This window comes from Polypterus senegalus, chromosome 10, assembly GCF_016835505.1.
Source record: "Polypterus senegalus isolate Bchr_013 chromosome 10, ASM1683550v1, whole genome shotgun sequence".
Lineage (NCBI taxonomy): Eukaryota > Metazoa > Chordata > Cladistia > Polypteriformes > Polypteridae > Polypterus > Polypterus senegalus.
In genome coordinates this window covers 68,318,942-68,341,901 of record NC_053163.1, presented here as the reverse complement: position 1 = coordinate 68,341,901, position 22,960 = coordinate 68,318,942, and the positions used below count along the sequence as shown (strand labels likewise).

General features: G+C 40.6%; 1 protein-coding gene across 1 annotated transcript in view; it reads left to right on the top strand.

Moving 5' to 3' along the window:
- The window catches only part of LOC120537178 (endothelin receptor type B-like), a 58,046-nt gene that overhangs the window by 15,117 nt on the left and 19,969 nt on the right, over window positions 1-22,960 (top strand). The window contains exons 3-5 of the mRNA XM_039765917.1: window positions 13,322-13,434; window positions 13,822-14,026; window positions 19,127-19,276. Coding sequence (XP_039621851.1) covers window positions 13,322-13,434; window positions 13,822-14,026; window positions 19,127-19,276 — 468 coding nt within the window. The remainder of the gene's footprint in view (window positions 1-13,321; window positions 13,435-13,821; window positions 14,027-19,126; window positions 19,277-22,960) is intronic.

Genomic DNA, 22,960 nt, shown 5'->3' with positions numbered 1-22,960 from the left:
ACAAGAAACACTCTTCATGTATGAGAGATCAAACAATATATGAGTGAAGTGACTTAAGAGTGAGGCTTTTTACCAAGGAGTGACAATGTAGGATAGAGGAGAATCATCGGCAAAGTAAGTGAAATAATTTTAGGAGCTGCGGAATGATGTAATGTTTGCTCAGGGGTTCTGTCTTTTATCACAGAAGCCAAATTCACAAACGTTCACATGTATTTGATAGCATCTATGAGTCTATCCTGGGGAAGACTGGGATTCATGTAGTCTGCTTATGATAATTAATCACTTTACCTTTCAGCACACTGCACTCAACAGATCCATGGAGGTTATTTAAACCTCACTTAAACATTCTCTTTTATTCTGATTGGATTTTGGTCATCGTGTTGTAGCTTTGTCACCAGTTTCTTTGTGTTTTCTTTTATCTCTGGTCAAGGTCATAAACTCCTTATTTTGCTGATCCACAATGCCTTTTGGTTTTCTTCACTTCCAGGTTCCCTGTAATTCCACTACTCATGTTATGAAATTAATTGTCCGTCCATTTAGCTGCTTTTTTGTAAGGGTTATGTGATCCCTTCTGGGGAACTGTAGCCTATCCTGGTAATACTGAGCACACAGTAGGAACCTGAATGAGATGTTTGATCACCACAGACAACATTACATGTACACTCCAGGTCAATTAAAAATAAAGTAATAATTAAACAAAAGTACCCCTTCAGGGAAAAATGGAAAAAATCACAAAATTGTGACAGCAAGTGACATCACAGAATGAATAAGCAGCAGAGCAACTGTGACAGCAAAGGAATTAAATCCAGGTCCCTGGAAGTGTGAGGCAGAAGCACTTGCCACTGTTACACTACAATGGGTGCCTTCATTTTTAAGCTGCTTCATTCAGTTTAGGGTAGTAGGTTTCTGGCAGCCTTGAATGCAAGACAGAACTCAAAGGCACACTCCTGCATACAGATCAGTTTAGATTTGTCAAGTAAACTAATATGCACATTTTGGGATGTGGAAAGTAAGTCAAAGTACATGGGAAAGACATGGAGAGTCCCTACCGGAAGGAAAAATGCCCTTCCATTATTATTCATGAAAACACATCCACTAGCCTGGAAGAAAAAATAATGCCATCACATAATCTTTTAATATAATGTATGCAGATGTTTTAAGTTTTTTTTTAACAACATGAAATTATATGTCTTTGTGTATACAATTTTTGTTTTATAAAATCAGAAACTAACTTTTAATCTGATTGGGTAAATGACTATTCTGAAATAACACCTCCAGGAACAATTGAAATCCAAGAAAAGTATGCTGTTTATAAAACATATGCAGAGTAGTAGAGTTAACAAAAAAACAAAAATAGTGTTTGTTTTTAAAGAAAAAAATAGTTCACTTGTAGCAGATGGCCTGAGCACCTGTTTAATGTATCCCTTCATAGTGAAGTTGCTATACCTTATTTCAATTTTCAACTTTAAAAAACTTCAGCAACAGCACCCTAGGGATTATTTCCTGCCAGTATAAACACTGCTTTATTGCAGCCCAGAAACGAAAAAAAATCAAGTTAAAAAATAGATGGATGGACTGTAATGGGAGATGATGGGAGGGGCTAAGCAGGAATAATATTCTTTAATTTCAGACATTGCCCATAACAGATATAGATATATTACCCGTATAGATACACAGAATTGGTAATTTGATAACTTGAATGAAATTAGCTATGCACTTATGAAACACCCATAATACTCACTTTACATGCATATATATATATTGTGGCAGTAGGGGGCAGTAGTGCACCCTTGAACCCTCAGGTACAACTCCAGACACCAGGTAAAGTCCACAACCTTTTTATTTTTTCCCACAGTGCACCAAGCACCTTCCACACTACTCATAAACTCTTTAAACAAACCACTACTATTAAACTCTCCTCCTCGCCCAGACACTTTGCTCCTCCACCTCCCAGCACAGCTCAGTGTCTGGACTGAGGCACCATCCTTTTATAGCCCCTGACCCGGAGGTGTTCCTGTCCCAGCAGTCCACAGTTCCTTATTCCTTCCGGGTCAGAGCAATCAGTCTTTTACTTCACCCCGGGAGCACGCCAATCCTTCCCGTCACGTGACTGTGACGTACTCCCGGGTCATAGGGCACAACAGATCCCACAAGTCCCCCCACAGCGACTCCTGGTGGTCCCCAAGGTATCCAGCAGGGCTGTGTATAAACACTACAGAGTCCATAAGGCCCTGCTGGACCTCGGGGCACGATCCTGCTGTCGGGAGAGCTCCTCCTGTCGGCCTGGGGGTGCGGACCGGCCTGGGAAGCCGGCAGTCTTCCGGCAATTATAGCACCGACGAAGCCCTCCTGGTTGCTTCCCTCTGCGGGACCAAAAACACCTCGGGAACTCCGTCAGCGTCGTCTCCGCCCCTTCACCTGCCAGGGAGGGCATTACGGCCGCTTGGCTGCCCTCAAGCCTTCTCTCCATTATGTCGGAGACCCACCTTTCCTTTTGGGGATCTCCCGCTTGATCTGGGGCTTGCGCTCAGCCTGAGGCTCTCCATGGAAAGAGGAGAGCCTCTTTACTGTCTGCACACCCGTTTCCTTCCGCTTACTAGGAGCCGGCTTCATTAGCACCGTCTCGCTCCGATGAACAGCACCAGTCAGCTGCACCGCACGAGCGGAGCTTCCCCCGGCACTCCCATCACCGGCGTTACCCCGCACTTATGACCGGTCGGGTCCTCGAGAGCTGTACTGCTCCGGAAAGCCACGCCACGCGCATGCCCCGGGCTGTTTGCTCCAGTCCCCGACCATTCGGTCATCATGCCCCAGTCTCTTGTCGGGCACACAGTGCTTTGACACGCGCTACTCATTCTCAGCGGTGCCCGATCGCACTGTGTCCCCTTACTCTCTACGACACGGGAGGGACTCACCTGCACTCCCGCATCGATCCTCTCCGGAGCTTCCGGCGCAGCCGCTGCCCGAAATCCCTCAGTGCCTTCAGCGGAGCTGCCGCCATCGCTCCCAATTCCACCACACGTTCCTTTAGTTCAGCATATTCCTGTAAGAAACAGTTTAGGGGCGCGAGGTATTCCTCGAGCCCCTGTAAATCCAAACAGTTAATGTTTACGGCCGGAGTTGTTAGTGCTTCCGCATTTTGCTTACCCTTCGGCCGGGAACCAATGAGCACGTCCCCTCCCGGCACGTGTTTCGCTGGGTCGCGCAAAGGCTCCTGGGAGTTGGAGTCCTCAGAGGGACGGCTGAGATCTGCCTTTTTCTTTTCCGCGGCAGACCCGTCAGCCACAACCCGTCCCTCTTTGTCGGTGGCTTTTGTTTCGGCGGCGCTCGCCCGCCTTCCCCTCCCTTTCCAGGAGGCTCGGACCCGTTAGGGGACGACCGGCCTCGTCGGAGGACTCGGGTTCCCTCCACCGTCCGACATCCACTGCGGGTGACCAGGCTGTTGTCGTCGAAAACGCGGCTGTCTCTAGCCGTCTTGCATCGCGACTTGCCTTCTGGGAGCCGCGGCCATTTTTCCGAGGCATGAGGCCGTCATCCAAGATGCCGCTGCAATTCTCCCTGCAAAACAGGATAAAAACAAAGTCGAAACGTCGGGCGTTTTACCTCCACCTGCCTTCGTAGCAGAATGCGGCACCCCCGGCTCGTCTAGGGGGTCCGAAGCGCTCGACAGCTGCCCATGTCCCGAGTTCTTCGCTACCCGGGCTCGTTCGGCCCGGATTAGCGCTTTGTCTTCCTCGCTCCCGGTCAGGAGGGTCCAGGACATCTCGTCGTCCGTCAGGCCCTGCAGCCAGCTGGGACTGACCTTCTTTTTCCCGGTCTTCTTTCCCATTATTCTCCGGATTGGACTGACGCTCACAGTTGCAGCTTTCTCAGTAGCGGGTGGTGTTTGCACCTCCGTGAAAAGATGGGGAATCGACCGAGGGTTGTCTGCCCACACAAATTTTGTTTTTTTATGCAGGTCCTCTGCCAACAGACGGCCAGAGAATCCTGCCGACTACGCCAGTGTGGCAGTAGGGGGCAGTAGTGCACCCTTGAACCCTCAGGTACAAGTCCAGACACCAGGTAAAAGTCCACAACCTTTTTATTTTTTCCCACAGTGCACCAAGCACCTTCCACACTACTCATAAACTCTTTAAACAAACCACTACTATTAAACTCTCCTCCTCGCCCAGACACTTTGCTCCTCCACCTCCCAGCACAGCTCAGTGTCTGGACTGAGGCACCATCCTTTTATAGCCCCTGACCCGGAGGTGTTCCTGTCCCAGCAGTCCACAGTTCCTTATTCCTTCCGGGTCAGAGCAATCAGTCTTTTACTTCACCCCGGGAGCACGCCAATCCTTCCCGTCACGTGACTGTGACGTACTCCCGGGTCATAGGGCACAACAGATCCCACAAGTCCCCCCACAGCGACTCCTGGTGGTCCCAAGGTATCCAGCAGGGCTGTGTATAAACACTACAGAGTCCATAAGGCCCTGCTGGACCTCGGGGCACGATCCTGCTGTCGGGAGAGCTCCTCCTGTCGGCCTGGGGGTGCGGACCGGCCTGGGAAGCCGGCAGTCTTCCACAATATATATATATATATATATATATATATATATATATATATATATATAGTCACCGGTACGGGGTATTGCACCCCTCAAACCCCCAAACTCAACTACACAACACAAACCCTGGTTTTAACTGCAAGGCATTTATTTTCCACAATACCTCCACAGTGTTTAAGTTTCCTTTATTCTAGACAGCACAACAAGCAAAAAGTTTCTACAGTCTCATTCACCTCCTGCTTACTCTGACTACTGAGTGGACAGAGGTGGCCCAGTTTACTCCAGACTTTGGAATAGGAGGAAGCACTTCCTGGTCAGGTGGAAATCCCCTCAAAGTAGGAACCCAGCTGGGCTATCCCATAGGACTACAACTCTCAACATGCCTTGCAAGTGCATGAATGGGCATACTGGCCCAGGAATGCTATTCATGATACATATAAAATACATATATAGACTGAGACAGAAGAGTAGCGAATGATGGGGCACCAACCAGGTCACACCATTTAATAACTTGTAGCAACAAAAACAGAATAATCTTGCAGTGTAGGGAATTGCAAAATGCCTTTTAGGAGCTCCATTGTGTTTCAGGTCCAAAGTTTTATGCCATCCTCTGGCACCATTTGGGTTCATAGAGCCTCTACCAGAAGGGACAGTGTCAGCCCTGGCTGGGTTTAGTTGCCATCATTGGGTGGGTTCAGAAGCTGTTAGCATGATTGTAAAATTCTTGCCCCAAAGAGGTGTACAATTACCGCTACAGAGCCAGGATGGTAGTTCCCATGTGCATAATACTATATATATATATATATATATATATATATATATATATATATATATATACAAAGTATATATATACTATATTTATATATATATATATATATATACAAAGTATATATATACTATATTTATATATATATATATATATATATATATATATATAGTGATCCTTGCTGTATCGCTTTGACTTTCGGGTTTTGCTCTATCGGATTTTATATGTAAGCATATGTAAATGTATATTGGATTTTTCGCTGATTCGGGATTTCTGGACAATGGGTCTTTTAATTTATGGTACATGCTTCCTCAGTTTGTTTGCCCAGTTGATTTCATACAAGGGACGCTATTGGCGGATGGCTTAGAAGCTACCCAATCAGAGCACGTATTACATATTAACTAAAACTCCTCAATGCTATAAGATATGCCTCCTGCGCGTGCTCGATTGTTTGCTTGTCTCTGCCTCTATCTCACCTCTCTGACATTCTCTGCGCCTGACGGAGGGGGTGTGAGCTGAGGTGCTGTTTGCACAGAAGCTGTTTGCCTAGTGGATACAGACGCTCCTCTAAGAAATGCCGCTTTATCGAGGTGCGTCCAAAAGCACACTTATTGATTTTTTGATTGTTTGCTTTAATCTCAAGCTCTTTTTCTCTCTCTCTGACGTTCTCTGCGCTTGACGGAGGAGATGTGAGCAGAGGGGCTTTTTGCACAGAGGCTGTTTGCTTAGAAGATACGGACGCTCCTGTAAAAATGCTGAAAGGCTACCTTCGCATTGATCCCTTCATTGCCGCTGCTTTATCGCGGTGCTTGCATACTTAAATGCAACAGCCCTATTGATTTTTCATTGTTTACTTTACTCTCTCTCTGACATTCTCCGCTCCTTACGCGCACTTTGAAGAGGAAGATATGTTTGCATTCTTTTAATTGTGAGAAAGAACTGTCATCTCTGTTTTGTCATGGAGCACAGTTTAAATTTTTGACTAAAGGGTGTTATTTCATGTCTAGAGGGCTCTAATAATGTTAAAAAACGTATTTAGAAGGTCGTAAACAGGTTTTCTATAAGAATCCTACTTCGTGGAAATTCATTTATCTGTCTGGAGCGGATTAACCGCGATAAACAAGGGTTTACTGTATAACTGTGCGGAGAATATTTATAAACAGTGTGGGAGAGTTTCTAAGGGCTTAAAATATATAAAAATAATCATACAAACATATGGTTTCTACTTCGCGGATTTTCACCTATCGCGGGGGGTTCTGGAACGCAACCCCGTGATCGAGGAGGATTACTGTATATCTATATATATATATATATATATATATATATATATATACACTCTATATATAAATTGTGACAAAAAGGCGCTATATGAGTGCAAGCACAAACTCAAATAAACACAAATCAAATTATCTTCTTTCCTCCACTCCTCCTGGCAGCTTTGTCTCCCTCTTTCTGACTCTGACTCCCAGAGTAGTGGCTGCTGGCTCCTTTTATAATGCATCCGGAAGTACTCCAGGTACTTGATGACTTCATTTCCGGCAGCACTTCCGGGTGTGGCAGAAGGACTGCCCATAAGGGCTCAGCAACTCCAGCTGCAGCACTCCCTGGCAGCGCCTGCGGATCCCAACAGGGCTGCACCAAACTCCAACTCCCATGAAGCCCTGCGGGAGTCTTAGGCACCGCTGCAGCCCAAGGGGGTTGCCCTCTAGCATCTCGAAGGAGGTAACGTACCGGCCACGCTTGCTCCCCTGGTCCTCACAGCGTGGAGGCATTCCGGCTGGACAAGGGCCCCGGCCGCATGCTACAATACATATACTGTATATTATACTAGCAAAATACCCTGCGCTTCGCAGTGGCGAAGTACTGCCTTAAAATTTTTATTAAGAAGAAAAGTAAACCTTTTTAAACTGAGGGAAAATATACCAATAATTATTTGTTAAGGATCTCTTTGTATACCACATTGTAAGTTTGGCCCTCCTGTTGTAATATGACCAAGCTGTGCGCTGAGCTTACTCTTGAGCATGCAACGTACAGTTGGCCATGTGAACAGTAATCTTGTTTCAAATCTCACAGCTTGGATTGCTGCTGTCATAATCGGTTTGAGTTTCATGGTTTGTTTCAATTACGACAGTATTTGTAGGACTTGTGTTGAAGAGACATTCGGCATCTATCAAACATTGCAAGTATACAACCGAGAGTTTAAACATTCATAAACATCAAAGTGTCCACTACTGAAATCGTCACCTGTCAATCTAAGATGTTTAAGAGGCATTGGCGGTTGTCGAAAGGTGTAAAATATTTGGCCATTTCGGTGCACTTGAAAACAACAACTGAACAATTCAGCGGCAGCCATCAACTCACATGCAGATGCATAGGTGAAGGGCTTAAGCATTTCACTCTTATAGTGCTCCTGTGTAGTATAATTATCTCCTGTACCGTCATCAGTCCACACCTTGAACCTGTCCCAGTCATTCAATACATAAGACACAATGTTCCTCTGGATATCAAGAGTGAGTCTGATATGGTTGTGCAATATGTAACAAAGAGAATGGAAAAGGTAGGTGCCATCTCCGGTTATGGAAACCATTTTTTGATCGATGGTGATCACCTCGATAGACATATTAGTGGGGGTACGGTTGGAATGATAAAGGAAATAGGTACCTGAACAATGTAAAGTAAGTCTAAAATACCTACACAATAACTATAATCGTAATAAATGAACAATAAAACAGCAGAGAAGCCGTGGATTAAATAAAAAGGCTGTAGTTATCAGCAGGGAGATGTAAATCCCGTGGCGAAGCAAGGAAGGGAATATAGAGACTGGAGCGACGGACGGCCTAATATAGGCAGGCAGCCAACAACGTGGGCGGCGTTGGGATGGGGGACCAAACGCCGCCTCGCATGGTGACTGAGCTGCAGGCTATGGACATATATATGTATGTAAGTAGGATACAGTTAGCGTTGGGAACCCGCGTACCAAATTTCTTGAAGATGGGCCCATAAGTAACAAAGACTGTTGAAAAGTTCAATATGGCGGCCGACAGTGGCATCATACCACCGAAATAAGTACCAAATTTCAGCCTTCTACCTACACGTGGAAGTTGGAGAATTAGTGACATTGGAAACTTCAATATGGTGGCCGACAGTGGCATCATACCACTGAAATAAGTACGTACATCGGTTTTGGTTAGCACAGGGAAGCCACCTACCAAATTTCGTGAAGATGGGGCCATAAATAAGAAAGTTCAGCATGGCGAACGTTGTCAACCGTTATGACTGTTACGCGTAGAATTTCTAAATGAAACCTGCTTAACTTTTGTAAGTAAGCTGTAAGGAATGAGCCTGCCAAATTTCAGCCTTCTACCTACACAGGAAGTTGGAGAATTAGTGACGTTGGAAAGTTCAATATGGCGGCCAACAGTGGCGTCATACCATCGAAATAAGTACGTACATCGGTTTCGGTTAGCGCAGGGAAGCCACCTACCAAATTTCGTGAAGATGGGGCCATAAATAAGAAAGTTCAACATGGCGGACGTTGTCGACCGTTATCGACCGTTATGACCGTTACGTGTAGAATTTCGAAATGAATCCTGCTTAACTTTTGTAAGTAAGCTGTAAGGAATGAGCCTGCCAAATTTTAGCCTTCTACCTACACGGGAAGTTGGAGAATTAGTGATCAGTGAGGGCTTTGCCTTTTATTAGTATAGATTTAAGAAGCCCCAGTGAGTCTTATTTATTAATGAAACCAACATCTTTATTTTTGTGCAGTAACTTTCTACAGTGAATACTGTTCTATGGTACTTTTATGTGAACACAGCTGTAATAATTTAAACATATTACCTTACAATTTGCTCCCATGCTGGATACTACCTACTACCCTTTCACTCAGGGTGCTGGAGATAAACTGGAAGTCTTGTGATTTAAACTCTAACACCACCAGGCTACAATGTCTGCCTGCATGCCTGCCTAGGTGTAAAGAGCATATCAATTACACACTTCATCTGCTTGTGCACCAGTTGCAAGGCTGAATGTGGAAATAATTACACTGTAGTTCCGTACTTGGAATGGAGCTCAGTGAATAAAGGAGTTGCATAAAGACTTTTTGCATATCCTTGAAACCATATAACATTGTAGAGAATCACCCATCTGGGGTTTCAGATTTAAATAGAAGCTGGGGTAATTTGCTTGACTAAACAATATGGCATATTTTGACAAACGCTTATAAAAAAGTCCAAGGCTAGTCTATTCTGTTAAATCTCACAACATGCCTGCCTATCACCTCCAAATTGAAAAATTGTGACACAGATCGGATGTCGGACAGATTGTGACAGATTGGATGTCAGGTTCAAAAAGATAAATATGCTTGGATTGGCAGTTCACAAAATTAAAACCAGGCTGCTTTCTTACTTTAGAACTGATGAAGTAGTGCAGCAGTGGTGCAATGGCTACTGCTGCTGCTTTATACCTCCAAGGACGTGGGTTTGATTGCAGCCCAGACTCTGTCTACGTGCTGTTTACATGTTCTCTGTTCTGTTTGCTTTATACCTTTGTGTATAATTTGACAGGCAGCTTAAACTCTTTTCTCCTTTTGCCTCACCAGAGATGTGTGCTTAATTTGTTTAAGGTAACAATTAGGAAAAGTAAAACTGACACAGAAAACAACATCTAAGTATCTGCAGCAAACAAATTTAATACATAAAGGAGACGAATATTACTGCTGCTGACAGTACCTCTTATGTTAGAGAGCATGCAGCACGTCAGAATCATACTGACAACTGTAAATATAAAAATTACACTACTCAAATACAATAAATATTGTGCCCTACAATAAATACTCACATAAAAAATGTTCAACATCCCAGCGATGCTTTGAGTGAATTGAACAAAAAAACAGGTGGATCAGGGTTAAGAGAATAAACACAGCCATTCTTCTTTTTACCAGTTACTACTGATTACATCATCTGATAATGATCAATAAAAGGATAATTAACATATTTAATTGAAGTGGAGTACCACATAAGACCAGTATTTTAAATACAGAACTTAACTAAACAACACACTGTGATTGTGTGAGCTTGCTTAGGTACTCCTGTTTCTTCCACATCACAAAGTTGCCATTTTATGTTTTCTTAATACATTTGAGTCTGAAACTCAAGGAAACGACTTTAGCTCGCAGTGACACTCCAATGGCAAAAAAAAGCCAAATTTTGACAAAATGTTTGCTTTTTAAAGGATTGGCACAAGGCATAATGATAAAGATAGGAAGTTTGATAGTAATGTGACATGACAAAAATAATTATAACACAATAGTTAAAGATGTTACATGTTATATACTGTAAAATGTACAATATCAGATATGAGCTTGGTCATTCTGCTGTCTTAGCAATTTAGGGTAGTTGGGTACTATAAATGTTATCTTTACAATCTTCCCCTTGTGCTTGTCACCCTCTTCCACCACATACTAGAAGTCCTATTTTCAGCAAATTAAAGGAATATGCCACCAAAAAATAATATTTTTTGATAGATTACTAACATCAGGTAACTTGCTTTGATTGCTAAGAAAAAAAAATTAAATGTTTTCATGAAAAAAGGAAATAACACAGTTTCTTACATAATAGGTATGTATGGTGACTATCCTCTGCGGTGGGTTGGCACCCTGCCCAGGATTGGTTCCTGCCTTGTGCCCTGTGTTGGCTGGGATTGGCTCCAGCAGACCCCCGTGACCCTGTATTCGGATTCAGCGGGTTAGAAGATGGATGGATGGATGGGTGACTATCCTTGGACAACATCAAACAATATCAAAATGTCAATGAAAAAATCTCACATTACTTGTGCTGCATAATCCACATGTGAAGTCATCATTTACATGCTCACAACATGCCAAACACATGTATTGTTACTAAAACATCTCCCTATTGTATAAATAAATCCTGGGACGAGAAGAGACTTTTTAGCCTGGGATGAGACATGACCTTTTCAGAGAGATATTTTCAAGTCCCGCAAGACGAGACTTTGTGCCATGAGATTTAATAACGCCCGCGGACAGAAATAAAATACAAAGAGTGGATGAAAAAGTAGAACCTCATAAAGAGGTTTAAAAACGTTGGTGTGATACACAATGCAGAGCAGGTTAGAGATAATGAAAGTACTGAAATTCAAAAGTCTCAAAATAATGATAGTAAAGATTGCATTAGCGCAAATAAACAGAAATTATTACTCGGTGAAATAACAAAACAGCGAAAAGAGCTTGAAAATATTGTTTGGATTTAAACTTTAAGTCGGACACTTGTAGATTGTCTAATTCGTGTTGCCATCAGGGAAATGTTGTGTTTCTTCCCAATGAAAGGGTGAATCCGTGAGAATTAAAAGATTTGTTGTTTGGTGAAAGAGAAATCCATATACATGAGCGGCTGGCGAGCAAAGCGAGCAGGGGGCGAAGCCCCTTAGTCTACTATATAATCAAACACAAGGGTCTTTGAGTGTGTCCTGTCCCTTACGGCAATGTGATTGGTCACTTTGGCTGTGGTGTGATTGGTCAGTTTGGCTTTGTTGACGCAATCGAAAGAGGAAGTGTGACTGTTAGAAACAAAAGGAGGAGAAACGGCATAGGAGGCACGCTGAGAAACTCACCTTCTAAGACGGGAAGTATAAAAGTGAACAGAAGGTGAGTAAAATGCCTCAAAAATAAGGACAAAGTCTGAGAAGCAGGCTTCAGGGGATTGCACTTAAGAAAGGGAGTGCCATTCAAGAGAGGTCCAGGCACATGAGGATACAGAGGAAAAGTGCTGAAGGTACACGTAGGGCAAGAGATATCAAATATTTTAAAAATTATTCTATTTCTTGTCTTCGACAGGTAGCATGTCTAGTTGTTAAATAAACAATTTACAGAATATAATCTCTTGAACAAAAAAGGAACATGGTCAAATGTGACAGAGCATTTGAATTGAGGACCAATCTCCCATGGTTTTGTTTGTACTTCTATCCACAACTGGAGTAACTGGGATAACTTAGCGGCTGCCTGTGAAACTGCATACATGAACTGACCTTCTGCTTGTTGAAGACCAAGTCTGAGACAGATTCTCTTCTTGATGTTTTCATATGGTTTTCTTTTAAGTGTTAAACGTATACGTCTCTCAGTGAACTTTGCACTGTTGATATCATGTAAAGCACCATGTTAGCAAATGAGTAAGCTGTTATTGGAATAGACATGTGACCAATGAGTGAGGGAAGGTGGGTTTTCAATTCAATTGCTTGTTCTCATTTGACCATGTTCTGTTTTAGTTCCTAAGAGCATTTTACAGAAGTGATTTATTTAACAATATTTCCCTTAAAATACTTATGCTTGTGATGTTTTGAGCATAGGACTGTATGACTTGAAAAGTGTATTATATGACATAAATAATGTGAGATTTTTTTCATAGGTTTTTATATTGTTTGCCACTGTTTAACGCTGGCCAACATAGACACCTATTATGTAAGAAACTTCATTATCTCTGTTTTGGCGTCACTGGGTCTCTCTGTGCACAGAGCATATTTGTAAATGCTTACAAGAACTGATATAGAAGCACTGGAAATTGAAAGAGAAGAAACAACTGAGTCAAGAAGGTAGTATTTAGTCATAACTGTTAATGCAGTTCATTTATGTGTTCAGAGAAACAAATGACTTCAGGAACCTCTTAAAAGGCCTAATCTGACTTGTTTGAAGGATGTAGAATCACTTTTCTGTTGACTAATTTGGATTAGTGACTGTGAACTGGATTACATGCTTTGACAACAGAGGATGAATCTCTGATCATGCACCATGCTTCAGATACTGTTGTTTCTTATTGTATTCACCTTTGTGACATCTGAGTTGAATGTTGTGTTTCAGACACAATATGATCTGTTTAAGAGCACGGGTGTTCTTCAGACTGCTCATTTTGTGATTTACCTGCCTGAAAATAAAATGTTAAAATCTATTTGAAATAAAAAAGACATTTAGCAATGCATGCTTATTTTTTCCCATTAGCTCTTGGCTGAGGATTGGCCATTTGGAGTTCATATGTGCAAGCTGATCCCATTCATCCAAAAAGCATCAGTTGGAATCACGGTTCTCAGTCTTTGTGCTCTCAGTATCGACAGGTAAGCCAAAGCAGTTGAGACTCTTGAGACGATACCTACCTGGCTGATTAAAGTTTAAGCCATTGTAGACAATATGGGGGCAGTGGAGCCTCATAATCCTTACCATTTAATGCATGTTCTCTTGTATCTTTGTGGGGTTTCTCTGTGTAATCTGGGTTCCTCACATATCTGAAACATTTTCTGGACAGGTTACTTGGAAACTCTAAACGTACCTGGTTTAGAGATCTAAAAGAGTTTGCCTCCAATAACATATGGTCCCTGTGGTAGACCTTATACTATCAGCACCCTGCAGTCTTAAAAAGGAAAAGGAAGGGACTTAAAATTACTTAATAGATGTTTAAGTAAAGTATTCAGTGTTCTGTTAGTTATTTTTCACTTCTTGTTCAGATACAGAGCTGTAGTGTCATGGAGTCGGGTCCGAGGAATGGGAATTCCTTTGTGGAAAGCTGCAGAGGTGATTCTGATTTGGGCTGCGGCCATTGTGTTGGCTGTGCCTGAAGCCATTGCATTCGACATGATGGAGATGAACTACCAAGGTGCTAAGTTACGAGTCTGCCTTCTGCATCCTGATCAGCAGTCAAGTTTTATGATGGTAAGTTTACCACAGTGCAAAATTTCATGAACTAAAAATACTTCATTTGAACAATGTATTTCATATTGAATATTATTTGCAAATTGCTTGAAAAAGCCAGTACAACATTGTATTAGTAAATGATTCAACCAGAGTACGGCAGTGGAGCAGACTCTCCCATTGCAAAATCACAATAGTTGGACCACAGCTCAGAGGAGTGGGAGCTTTCTATGTGGATTAAAAATGTCCTACCCAGTATGTCCTACCCTGTATGTGATATAGATAGATAGATAGATAGATAGATAGATAGATAGATAGATAGATAGATAGATAGATAGATAGATAGATAGATAGATAGTGTCACAAAACTCACACAGAGTCATAGAAAGGTTTGGAGCAGCCACCCGTATAATTTGGTTTCCTGGCTGCAACAGTCGTTTTTAAATGAATACTGCACTGATGTGCACACAACCGAGTCCAAGACAGAACTGAGGGACTAGGGAAAAGGTGTAGGTTTTTAAAGGGGAAGACAGGAAGTGAGATCATAGGGATCGGGCTCATGGTCATCAGCCATTGGTTCGAGTCTGGATGTGACATCACAGGGGCCAGGGCCGGCAAGGTCTCCTTCCATTGGCTCGGTCCCAGAAGTGACGTCAAGAGAGCCAGGTGAGATCTCCCGTGAATGATCTACAGGAAAGGGAGAAAAAGAGTCAGTGCACTCTGCCACATCCCGGCATGCCTCAGAACCGCCCTTACTCAAGCCCTTTAGCTGCCTCCTATGCGCACGTGTGTGACAATAGATAGATAGATAGATAGATAGATAGATAGATAGATAGATAGATAGATAGATAGATAGATAGATAGATAGATAGATAGATAGATAGATAGATAGATAGATAGATAGATAGATAGATAGATAGATAGATAGATAGATAGATAGATAGATAGATAGATAGATAGATAGATCAACATCAGTCACTTTGTACCTAGACAGACTTATTTAAATCTAAAGTAGAAGCCATGGACACAAAGTGTAGTCAGCATACACAGGGGATGGACATGGAGATGAAACAGTCTTAGTTTCACCTAGTCCTGTCATGCGGACTGCACCATTTCCTGGAGCTGTATGATGTGTGTTTTTTGAAAGGAGCAGGGTGCTATACATTAAACTGTATTATACATTGAGTTTTTAAATCTCTGGCTCATTTCTCTTGTACTGTTTTGAGAAAAAATCTTTTATAATCTGACTGCATACTTCAGTCTGTACAGCTGTTTGTGTGCTTCTCTGCTGTGAAATGGTTTGGGCAAACTATGGGATTGTTTTGACTTCAACTTGAAGACAAACAACAAGCAAATGCATCAGATCAGAACATTGGGAATTAGTGCCAGGTGCATTTTGTATATTTTCCATTACTTATTTGTTTAAATGTTGAGTTTTGCCAATTCTGATATTTCAGATTTAACAGTAACAGATGATGGGCCTGAAAAAAACTTTCATAGGTTTTTTCAATGTAATTTTAAATTAATACATTTACATATTTGTTGGTTAAAGTATAATTTCTACAGCCACACGTCTAGTGGAAGATAAATATTAAATGAGCCCAGTTTTATTTTTATAATTTAGAGTTGTGTGGAGCTGAAGTCAATCCTAGCAGAACAGGGCTCAAGACAGGAACAAACTCTCAAAAACTTTTGATCATGTGAGGGGGAACCCTGACTAACAAAACTTGTACCAGTATGAGGCCAAAATGGCATGCAGACAAACCATTGCACATACATCCCAGTATAAATTAAAAATTTCATTTGGTTTTAAAGGTTTCAGTAGAATGTATTTGAACACATTTTTTAGATTGAATCGTATTTTTTAACAAATAACAAATGTTTAAATGATTAATGATGTGCATACAGAAGCGCCTCATATCCATTAAAATCCTTGTTAATGCTCCACTACTCCATTGGATTTGATAGGTGCTGTTTACCTCTCTTGAGCTAATAAATGTGCACCTTCATTCATTCACAGCCAAGCAGACACAGCACAAGACATGGCTTTTTCCTCTCCTTTCATCCTGTTTGCATGAACTAATCAGGTAGAACTGTACATCACTCTGAGTAATATTCTTAAAGGAATAATCCACCCAAAAATGATTAATTTTTTATATGTTACTTACCCCATGTAGTTTGTTGTCATGGCCGAGAAAATTTTTTAATCTCCTATTTCCATGGAGAAAAGAGGCAACAAGGTTTCTGATAGAATAGAGACCTGTGGTAATCAATGCTAGAGAACAGCACACATACCAAAAATGTCCAAGAAGAAAGTCCCACATTATTCATATCATATAATCCAGTCATATGCTTACAACGTTTAAAATGATTGGATTTTTTGCTAAAATATTGATGAATAAATAACTCTGGAACTCTGGAAAACACTCCACAAAAAGGAACCTCCTTCACACTGGATTGAGCTTTTGACTTGAAGACTCGCCTCTCCCTCTGATTCATTGGTCAAGAGTTCTGTCTTAATTTAAGACTTAACACTGATCAACAGAAAAAGACTCATTAATGTCAAAATGAAGACAGATATATGGAAAGTGACCTAAATTAATTACAAAGGTAAAGCACAAAATAATTAATTACAAAAGGATTTACCCTTGCCAGTAAGTATTTCATAGATGCACCTTTGACGGCCATGACAGCCGTGAGTCTGTGTCCACAGGTTTCTATCGGCTTTGCACATCACGACATTGCCATTTTTCCCCATTTTTCTTTGCAAAACTGCTGAAGCTTTGTCAGGTTGCATGGGGATCAGAAATGAACAGCCTTTTTCAAGTTCGCCACAAATTCTCATCTGGATTGAGATCTAGACTCTGAATCAGCCACTCAAAATCATTAACATTGTTGTTTTCAAGCCATTCCTGTGTAGCATTAGCTTTAGACTTGGAATCGTCACCTCAGAGAGGAAAATAAATCTACCAAGGCGCAGATTTGGAATTTTCCTCCCAGATTTTCCTGCATTTTACTTTATTCATTTTCCCCTGTACTTTCACAAGTCTTCTAGGGCCTGCTGCAGAGACGCACATCTCCACAGTTTGATTCTGCCACCATAATGCTTTGTGGTACAGATGGTGTGTTTTTGATAATGTGCAGTGTTCAAACATGGCACTTACTCTGATGGCCAAAAAAGTTTCTTCTCATCTAACCACGCAACCTTCCTTGCTCTTGGTAGATTTCCACCTGTGCCATATTCTTTCCATTTCCTAAAGACTGATTTAACCGGATGCAAAGGGATTTTCAGTAACTTGGATATTTTCTTGCGCTTTTACTTTTCAATCACCTTTTCGTGCATTGTTCGGAGTGTACTTCTGTCTTCATTGTTTGTTTTTGGCCACAATACTGAAATACCACAATTTGGACCCTATAGATAAAAAGGTGCAATAAATTGAAACCCCCAACTACAGTCAGGTGTTCTCCACTGAAGTAATTATGTGACTTCTAAAACCAGATGACTGCACCACTTTTAATTGTGTCATATTAGAGGGGTTAAATACTCATGCAATCAATTACCGTATATGCTCACGTATAAGTTGGGTCTTGAAACCCGAAAAATAGATCATAAAATCAGACCCCGACTTACACACCCGTTCAAAAATGCAACACTTAATTTTTTTTTCTTCTTGCCTCCTCCAATCTCGCATCAGTTCCTCAGATGCATTGAATTTTGTTGCAGCAGTTACCAATTTCTTTTGCACCCACATAGAAAAAAAAGGCAGTGTGCTCTGTGGTTACTCTCTCAGGTGGGCGTTACCATATCATAATCCCTTGTACCAATAGCGTGAGTTTTCCGCATTTGACTTATAAGACCAACATTATAAAATGCCAGAAATTATACTGTAAAATCAACTCCTGACTTATCTGCGAGAGAACTTATCCACGAGTATATACAGTACTTTATATTTTATATTAGTAATTAATTTAGGTGATTTGGCAGAGCTCTTTCTTCACTTTGGCTTCTTCTTTTGTTGATCAATATAAAAAAAAAATAATAAATTCAATGTGTTTCAATGTTGTATAACAATAAAATGTGCAACGATCCAAGGGGTGAATACCTTTTATGGGCACTGTAGAGACAAGCCTTGGGTTATGGTGGTCTTATCGGATGCATTTAAATTAATTTTCATCTAGCAACTTCCGGTTTTTACTTATAAATGGATCAGACTAGTTCTAATGTGGATGAATACATAGCAGCCATCTTAAACTATGAGGAATAGTGTTGCACATCTCCAAATGTAACTGGCAGCCTGTGCAGCCACACAGGAAGCTCTTTCACATGTAAGCAGCTCAGTTGGCAGCTGGCTGTTTAGCTGATGGGTAACAACTGGTGCAATTTCCTAGTGTCTTAGGGGCACATTCCAGCCATGTCACCTCAGGAAGAACAGGGGATGTGATGGTGAGCTGATCCCATCAGCAAAGACAATACATCCCTGCTGAGGGATCAATTGTAAGTACCTTTATGAGGTACTGTGCCATTATTAAAAATTGTAGAATGTTTAAACATTAGGTTGACAAACTGACCATACTCTTCATTTATTTTTGTTTAATGTATTTACGTTTTGTGATTTAAAATATAATAATATTGCTTCAGTGTCATTTTATTATTAAGTGTGAAACATTTTTCTGTAAAATAAGTAATGCTGCATTTTACATTTTTGCCCATTTATGCGTTAAAGTTCGCTTTCTATGCAAGTTCTGATGTACATACAAAGTCGAGCTACAAACATCTGCAGCAATAGAACTCTTTTGTAGCCCGAGGCCTGTATGTGCATGGATATATAAGTCAAGATTTGGGTCAGTACTGGTTCTTTTAATGGTTTACACCAAGATAATTGGTTATGAGTTAACAAGGGAGTGTGTCCTGCAATGAACTAATGGTGGTTTGGGCCTTTGCTCCCTGCAAACTGCATTTGACTGAGATTATTCATAATATAGATAGAGAAATGAGTGGGTGATACTTGACACTTCAAAAACAACACATTATACAAGCATATGTAATAAAATTATTTCAAGTAGGATTATTTCTATATGCAAAAAAAGAATAAAAATTAAACAAATATTGATTGTATACAGCTCTACCGCAATGTGAAGGACTGGTGGCTTTTTGGATTCTACTTCTGTTTACCACTGGCCTGCACTGGTGTCTTCTACACTCTCATGTCTTGTGAGATGCTGAGGCATAGAAATGGGATGCAAATTGCTCTTAATGATCACATGAAACAGGTAAGAGATTACATTATTTTACTTTAAATATTTGGACAATATCTACAATTTTCACAATGATCTAATAATGTTTCAACATGTGAGAATCAATCAACCCATCTTCATGAGACACCTTTTCCGGTGAGCACATCTAAGCATGCTTTTAAGAAACCCAATCCTGTTCGAAAAAGCTAGCACAGTGCCATGCTGAAAAATCTATGTGATCCTATCTGCTCTAATAAAGAGATACAAAAGGACAGAGCTGTGTGTTGCTAGATTTCATCCATGCAATTATTACGGAGACACTCGGAGTCGTGCGGTGTATGGGACACGAGTGCTCGCCTACTTAATGAGCTGGGTACAGCTGCGTGCATGGCGCTGGCATTCTGCTAGCCGATAGCTTGGGGGAAGTGCACGGCAGAGTTCGACTCCGAAAACTTCAATACTCAACCACGGGTTGCTACATTGGTAGCAACAAGGGGTGTGATGGTGAGCTGATCCCATCAGCAAAGACAATACATCCCTGCTGAGGGATCAATTGTAAGTACCTTTATGAGGTACTGTGCCATTATTAAAAATTGTAGAATGTTTAAACATGAGAGCGTTTTTCCAGATAGTGACGAAAAAGTCATTCCACAACTGACAGTAGCAGGTTTAAAGTAATGCACAATCAAAATAGCGCCACTAGGTGGAGCAGTTTCTGAATTCCTCTAGTTAGGCACTAAGGAAAACAGAAAAGGCAGATTTTTTTTCCGGCCTCTACTCACCTTATATGTTAATTCCAACAAAGCACTTGAACCACTAACTTTCAGATTCAAGTCTTCATCGAGGTACTAAACCCCATTTTGCCAATTGTAAATATCGGGTTAATCGGTAGCATTAGGTGGGCTCCATGTGAAGGGGTGTGTGTGATGAAATGCTGCTCTGGGTCGTCAAGATGGATTCTGATGCCTGTTATCCTTGACTGAAATAACTAGGTTATAAAGTATATAGAAATTTGCCTTGGTTTGCTTTCTACTTCCAACTAAACCTATCTTTTTAACTTGTAGACTAAAATCCCAGTATATTTTGGTTTTGGTTTTCTTCAAAAGCTTTTTTTCAGTGCTTGTGGGTCAAAGTTAAATGCATGACTTATTAGGAAATGTGGTGTGTATAATTGTTCTAGGCATAAAACACAGTAACAGAAGCAAGGGGTTTGCTGTGACACTATGATAATAAGCTATTTTTACTAGTCTTGGGTAATTATCTGAACAATGTTTAATTATCTTTTCAATTTACCCTGTTGATAACATTACCTTACTATATTATATGATATGATATATTATATATGATAATATTACCATACTGCATGTTTTGCTTGTTTAGTCATAAGTAGATAATATACTTGAAATCGTTATATGTACTTGAGAAAAGCATTTTGGCAATGGTTAACCAGTTATCACACTTTTGCAATTGGTATTTCTGATTATGCTACATGATGTATAGATAGAACCCTTACAAAATGTAACAACATAGTGACACCACTATCATGGGAAAGAATGAAGACATTCACCTAAAGTACTGACAATCTATAGCTCAATTCCTAAAAAATACAGGCAGTGAAAGAGCAGATGCTCTAAACTCGCATTTTCCTGAGGTTTTCACATGTGAGGTAGTAGATAATCTCTCAGAGGGAAAAGAAATATAAGTAAAACGCTGGTTAATTTGCAGATGATACCAAGATACATGGAATGACATATAATCTGGAATCAGTTAAATCAATACAGAGGGATTTGGAGAGCATACAGACTTGCACTGATTTGTGGCAGATGAAATTTAGGTTATAACAATGTTAGGTTTGAATACATAATGGGAGGTCTGAACATCAAAAGTACACCTCATAAGAAGGATTTAGAAGTTGTAGTGGACTCGACACTATCAACTTCCATACAGTGAACGGAAACCATGAAGAAGGCTAACAGAATGTTATGTTATATAAAGCCCTGATGTGTGGAGTACAAGTCCAAGGACATTATGCTCAAGATTTAAAACAAACTGGTGAGGCCTCATCTGGAGTAGTGTGTGCAGTTTTGGTCTCCAGGCTACAAAAAAGACATAGCAGCACTAGACAAAGTCCACAGAAGAGCGACTGGGCTGATTCCAAGGCTATAGGGATTAATTATGAGGAAATATTAAAAGAGCTGAGCCTTTTCAGTTTAAGCAAAAGAAAATTAAGAGGTGGCATGATTGAAGTGTTTTAAATTATGAATGGAATTAGACGGCTATTTTAAAATGAGTTCATGAACATGGGGACACTGTTGGGAACTTATTAAAGGTAAATTTCACACTAACATTAAGAAGTTTCCTTTTACACTTATAACCATAGAATAAGTGACCAAGTAGTGTGCTAAACAGTAGGACTTTATGAACCTTTAAAACTCGACTTGATGTTGTTTGAGAAGAATTAAGTGGATAGGACTGGCAAGATTTATTGGGCTAAATGTGTTTTTGCCTAGAGTGTTATAATGTTCATAGAGGATCATGAAGCACAACAGCCTGGGTACAATTCAAAGTGGGTGACCAGGGATGACTAGAATTAATTAAAGTTGTATTTGTAGTGGTGTCAAAAGGAGAGCTATGCTTCTCCATAGTGAAAATTTACCCAAATATGGATAGATAGATAGATAGATAGATAGAAGTATGTATCATAACATAATCTAAATTACTTAATTCCATGCAGAGCCAGAACAAGGAAAATTGGATCCCTAATTAAGTCTTTGTAAACTTAATGATTTGGCTCCTTGTGATGTGATGGTAAAGCAACAGTCTGTTATGGAAACTAAGTGTGATTCATGAGTTAGGTAACATGAACCTGTGTGGACAAGTAATTCAAACATAAATGTCTTATGTAATAACATAGAAACATACCACTACAGTGGTCCAAGATTGCCACCCAAATTGGCAATGATAGGTTCTGAACCCTTGTAACAATGAACTCCTGGGTTTGATTTGACACCCCTCACACCCCATGCCTCTTGGCACAATTTCATACCAAATTTCAATTTAAATCGGATGGATATTTTTTGTTTTATGTGATCTTCTCCATCTTCTGAGATCTGGCACTCATTTTATTCAGGCTAGAGATTATGATTCTGACATTTGTTTTTGAATTTGCCATTTACTTTAATTGTTGTGAAATATTTTAGGCTGTCTTGGTCACCATTTTCTTTATCTCATGAATATTGCCATTTTAGGCTCCCATCGTTAGTGAAATGTACCGCTTTGTCAGAGGTATGTCCTCAGGGGTTGAGACTTTAGGGTAACAGCATGATGGGTTAAAAGGTTGTGCAGGTGCCACTTCCTCATTCAAGCTTGTGAACATCAAAACCCATGTTGCCAAATGATCCATTGATAAACGTCTTCAAGGTTTTTAGCTATTGCTGTCAAATTTTGACCATAATGTTTATCTCATATTTTGGTTTTGATACTCATGTGGTTTGATATCTTGTTTTTGAACCTTGTTTTTGTTTAATGCTATTATCTCCCAGTTTTCTCTAAAATTTCTTGCTGGTTCTCTAACATAAAGGTAATGAAAAGAGACAATAATGCATGCCATAGTGACTTTGTGTGTTTTTCTTTGTACAAGATTGCTTTGTATGTCTGTGTTCTTTACTACAAAATATTAAAAGAATGTGTGGTACGGTTTGTGATGGAGCTGCCAAGTCT